The sequence below is a fragment of the Sinocyclocheilus rhinocerous genome, unplaced genomic scaffold, assembly GCF_001515625.1.
Source record: "Sinocyclocheilus rhinocerous isolate Xijiao unplaced genomic scaffold, SAMN03320098_v1.1 scaffold383, whole genome shotgun sequence".
In the NCBI taxonomy this organism is placed as follows: Eukaryota; Metazoa; Chordata; class Actinopteri; order Cypriniformes; family Cyprinidae; genus Sinocyclocheilus; species Sinocyclocheilus rhinocerous.
This window is the reverse complement of record NW_015643560.1, coordinates 324,911-328,819: the sequence shown is the minus strand read 5'-3', so window position 1 is coordinate 328,819 and position 3,909 is coordinate 324,911. Positions and strand designations below refer to the sequence as shown.

General features: G+C 42.9%; 1 protein-coding gene across 4 annotated transcripts in view; it reads left to right on the top strand.

The window, feature by feature from the left end:
* Positions 1-3,909, top strand: part of LOC107757365 (bromodomain-containing protein 4-like) — a 72,161-nt gene that overhangs the window by 53,613 nt on the left and 14,639 nt on the right. For 3 of the 4 annotated variants that reach the window (XM_016574813.1, XM_016574812.1, XM_016574810.1), the window contains 5 exons: positions 1,101-1,238; positions 1,330-1,465; positions 1,845-2,200; positions 2,287-2,655; positions 2,745-2,873. In XM_016574813.1, coding sequence (XP_016430299.1) covers positions 1,101-1,238; positions 1,330-1,465; positions 1,845-2,200; positions 2,287-2,655; positions 2,745-2,873 — 1,128 coding nt within the window. The remainder of the gene's footprint in view (positions 1-1,100; positions 1,239-1,329; positions 1,466-1,844; positions 2,201-2,286; positions 2,656-2,744; positions 2,874-3,909) is intronic. The other variant, XM_016574811.1, reaches the window with a different exon arrangement.

The window sequence follows — 3,909 nt, the reverse complement described above, 5'->3', positions numbered from 1 at the left end:
AGAGTCGCGATACGGCTGGATTAAACTTCAAAAGGCAATGATGTCATTGAATAAATATGAGCGCTGCACGTTTCAAGTCAAAACGCGGCTCGGATGTCTTTATTTGAATGTATCTGAAGGGAACCGACTGTCTTCAGAAACATGTCGTTGGCGTTTTAATTTCATTTGACCTATAATTCCTGATAAAGCAGCGTTTATGAGCGCGGAGCTGCTTTGTGTACAGCCGTTACCGGGGAAACCGCAATATTTCAGCGCTCCTAAAGCGCCACCTCGTGGCAGAGAATGAATTTGCATTTCCAATAAGCCTTTCTTGCTGTTTATGGTCAGATCAATGCAAATATCAACTCATGTTTTTACGCAGCAAACACAGAGTTGTAAATGAGAACGAAGTTAATGTGCCTTCTAAAAATCTAAACAATTAAGACCGTAATATTTATACGTTTTAAATTTACAGTAATTTATATGCTTGATTTATCTCTTTTCATAAAAATGGTCTAAAGGCTGAAATGCTGTTGTATAAGATTTTTGTTTTTATGAAAACCTGTATCTGAACTGTAAATCATGTAATTTTATGGCTCAATACTGTATGTTACCATAGACATTGTCCAACCCCACTCATACTGTGTTCATTTTATTTGTGCAGCTATTAAAATGGGTCATAAATCGCCTTAAATTTATTTTAAAAAATTCTGCAGATACCCTGTAAATAGTGAAATAAAATTCCTTCCTTCATATTTGTTGATATTTGTGTATTGAAAATATTTTTGATTGACATTTAAACTCCTATCTGATTTTCTATAAAAAAAAAAAAAAAGCCTTTTTTGGGGGAGGGCTAGTTAAATTAATTTTCGGGCTACCAAGATCTGAAGAGTACCTTCCCGAAGGGCTACCAGGGATTTTGAAATTTTGCGAGCCCTGAGGAGGCATGTTTTTAGTTGCAAAGATGCGTTGTGTGTGCAAGGCACCTTTTGAGATCAAAATGTTCTCCATGGAAAGTCTCAAAGCTGCTTGCTGTTATTGAAAAACAATAAGGTCATTATGATGATGAAAGTTATGGATTGTGATGTGTTATGCTGACTTTTGTAACCTCCTCTCACTAGGACTATTACAAGATAATAAAACATCCTATGGACATGGGAACAATCAAGAAACGCCTAGAGAACAGTTACTACATCAATGCCCAAGAATGTATTCAAGACTTCAACACCATGTTTACTAACTGCTACATTTACAATAAGGTACTGGTTCACATTTCTGCTCCCATCATTTATAATGGATCATAGTGGTATGTTTAGGCGTGTGGTTAATGGTATGTGTCGCCCCCTGCAGCCTGGGGATGACATTGTCTTAATGGCAGAAGCACTGGAGAAGGCGTTCCTCCACAAGATTTCAGAGATGCCCCAGCAGGAGATTGAGTTGACGACCACATCCGGCAAGGGTCGTGGCCGGGGCAGGAAGGATCCAGGTATAAGTCTCATACTCTCTCTTACCTGAGGGCCACTCACACTGCTGCCATATTAGGGATCCTACACAACTGCTGTGGCCAGAAGATCATTTGGGTTTCACTGTCTGTCCCAAGTAGTGCTCACTGCAGAGCCAAACGACATCCAGCTCCCCTTATCTGGATGTAATGGGTGGAGCTTTACCCAGTCGAGCTACACCTCTGTAAACCTAATGGGTGTAGTTATGTTTAGCGAAAGGGTATGGGTAGGGTTAGGGTGTGGTTGGAGAGTCTAGTTCCACCCATTACGTCCACCGAGGGGGAGCTGGACGTCAAGCTCCACCCAATGGCTCTAAAATTAATCATTTTAATTCCTCCGTATTCTGTCTCTCTGTATTATTAGACATGAACCTGAAGATTGCACCTGGCCTGGAGTCTACGCATGCAAACCCTCAAACACGTGGCCTTTCCAGTCTTGCCCCTGGGCCACAATCGAGAGGACCACCGCAGGGTCCACCTACTTTACCTCCCCAGTCCACCATGCAAGCCTTGCCCCCTCGAGTACCCACCTCGCTCCCTTCACATCCTCCCCTTGCGCCTCAATTAGGGCCACCTTTTTCTATGGGCCCCACAGACTGCAAACCACAGGTCCCCTTGATGACGGCTGTGCCTCCTCCGACCCAAACTGCCCTGCCGCCCGTGCACATGCAGCAGAGCGCTCCTCCTATTCTACAAAGCCCCATCCCAATGCTTCCCAAAGTAAGTTGGCCCATAACATTCAAACACCATGTCATTCTTCTTGTTTTTAGTCTTGCGTCTTTGTCCTCACTCGCTTTTTTCATCAGCAGCAGAGAAAAAGTCAGAAAAGGAAAGCAGACACCACGACACCTACGGCAAACGACCCGCTGAACGAGTCCTCGCCTGCAGAGTCAAAGTCAGGTAAGACTCTGCCACGCCGGGATAGTACACGACCAAGCAAACTATCCAAAAAAGAGGCACCAGACTCCCAGCACCATTGGACACCCACCACTGGGACCCACAGCCATAAGCAACAAGAGCAGCTACGCTACTGCTCCGGCATTGTAAAAGACATGTTTGCTAAGAAGCATGCAGCATACGCTTGGCCCTTCTACAAGCCAGTGGATGTGGATGCTTTAGGGCTACACGATTACCATGACATCATCAAGCATCCCATGGACCTCAGCACTATTAAGGTGAAAATACAGCTGCTGGTTCTCAATCAGAGGATGAGCCACTTTTGCTTTCCATTCTTATCCATTCAGTTTTCTCTGTGGTTGTACAGGAAAAGTTGGAAAACAGACAGTACAGAGATGCTCAGGAGTTTGCAGCAGATGTACGGTTAATGTTCTCCAACTGCTACAAGTACAACCCTCCAGACCATGAAGTGGTGGCTATGGCACGCAAACTGCAGGTATGTGCATACCTGCAAAACACTGTACATTAGGGCTTGCATGACAAGTCTTTTTTACTAGTCAGGCATCTAGCTGGCTAGTCAGTGTTTACATTATGTAAGTGACTCACGGTAGACCATGCTGTATTACCTGTCATTGTGGTATCGAGTAAATCTAGCGATGCACTGACAGCAGAGTAAGAAATTAACTTCTCCAATATGGATATTTTTCTTACAAAAACGCATCGATTCGCTACAAGGCCTTTGTTCACCCCCCGAAGCCGTGTAAGATACTTTTTTTTTATGGATGGGCGCATTTTAATTGAGTGCTTTTGGACTGATGCATGCAACACCTGCTGAGTGGCATTAAAGGGGTCATATGATGTTGCTAAAAAGAACATTATTTTGTGTATTTGGTGTAATAAAATGTGTTTATGTGGTTTAAGGTTTGAAAAAACACATTATTTTCCACATACTGTACATTATTGTTTCTCCTCTATGCCCTGCCTTTCTGAAACGCGTTGATTTTTACAAAGCTCATCGGTCTGAAAAGCGATCCGTGCTCTGATTGGCCAGCTATCCAGTGCGTTGTGATTGGCCGAATACCTCAAGCGTGTGACTGAAATGTTACGCCCCTACCATACTGTGATGATGCCCTGTCAGGCCGGAGCGATGATTCAAAAACATGAAAACCCATTATAAACGAGGCATTCGTTGCATCCAGTGGGGACATAATTACAGATTATAATGACTTATACTGTATTTTTATGCGTTGCATCGCGCCGCATAAACATAAAACCATGTCTGCATTTGTGATAGGAGAAATGACAAACAACAAGCGCTACTCTACACTGCCCAAAAATCTTGCTTTAAATATAAAAATATAAAATATAAAAACTCTTTAAATATAAAAAACCTACTTACAGTCTTTGAGTCAGAACAGCCGACATTGTAGTCTGCTCTCCCAGAATCAGGAAACAGTCCTCCATAAAATGCGCTGCACACTAGGGCTGTCAAAATGGCTGAAAAACTAAATTCGAATTTTGTACTTAAATAT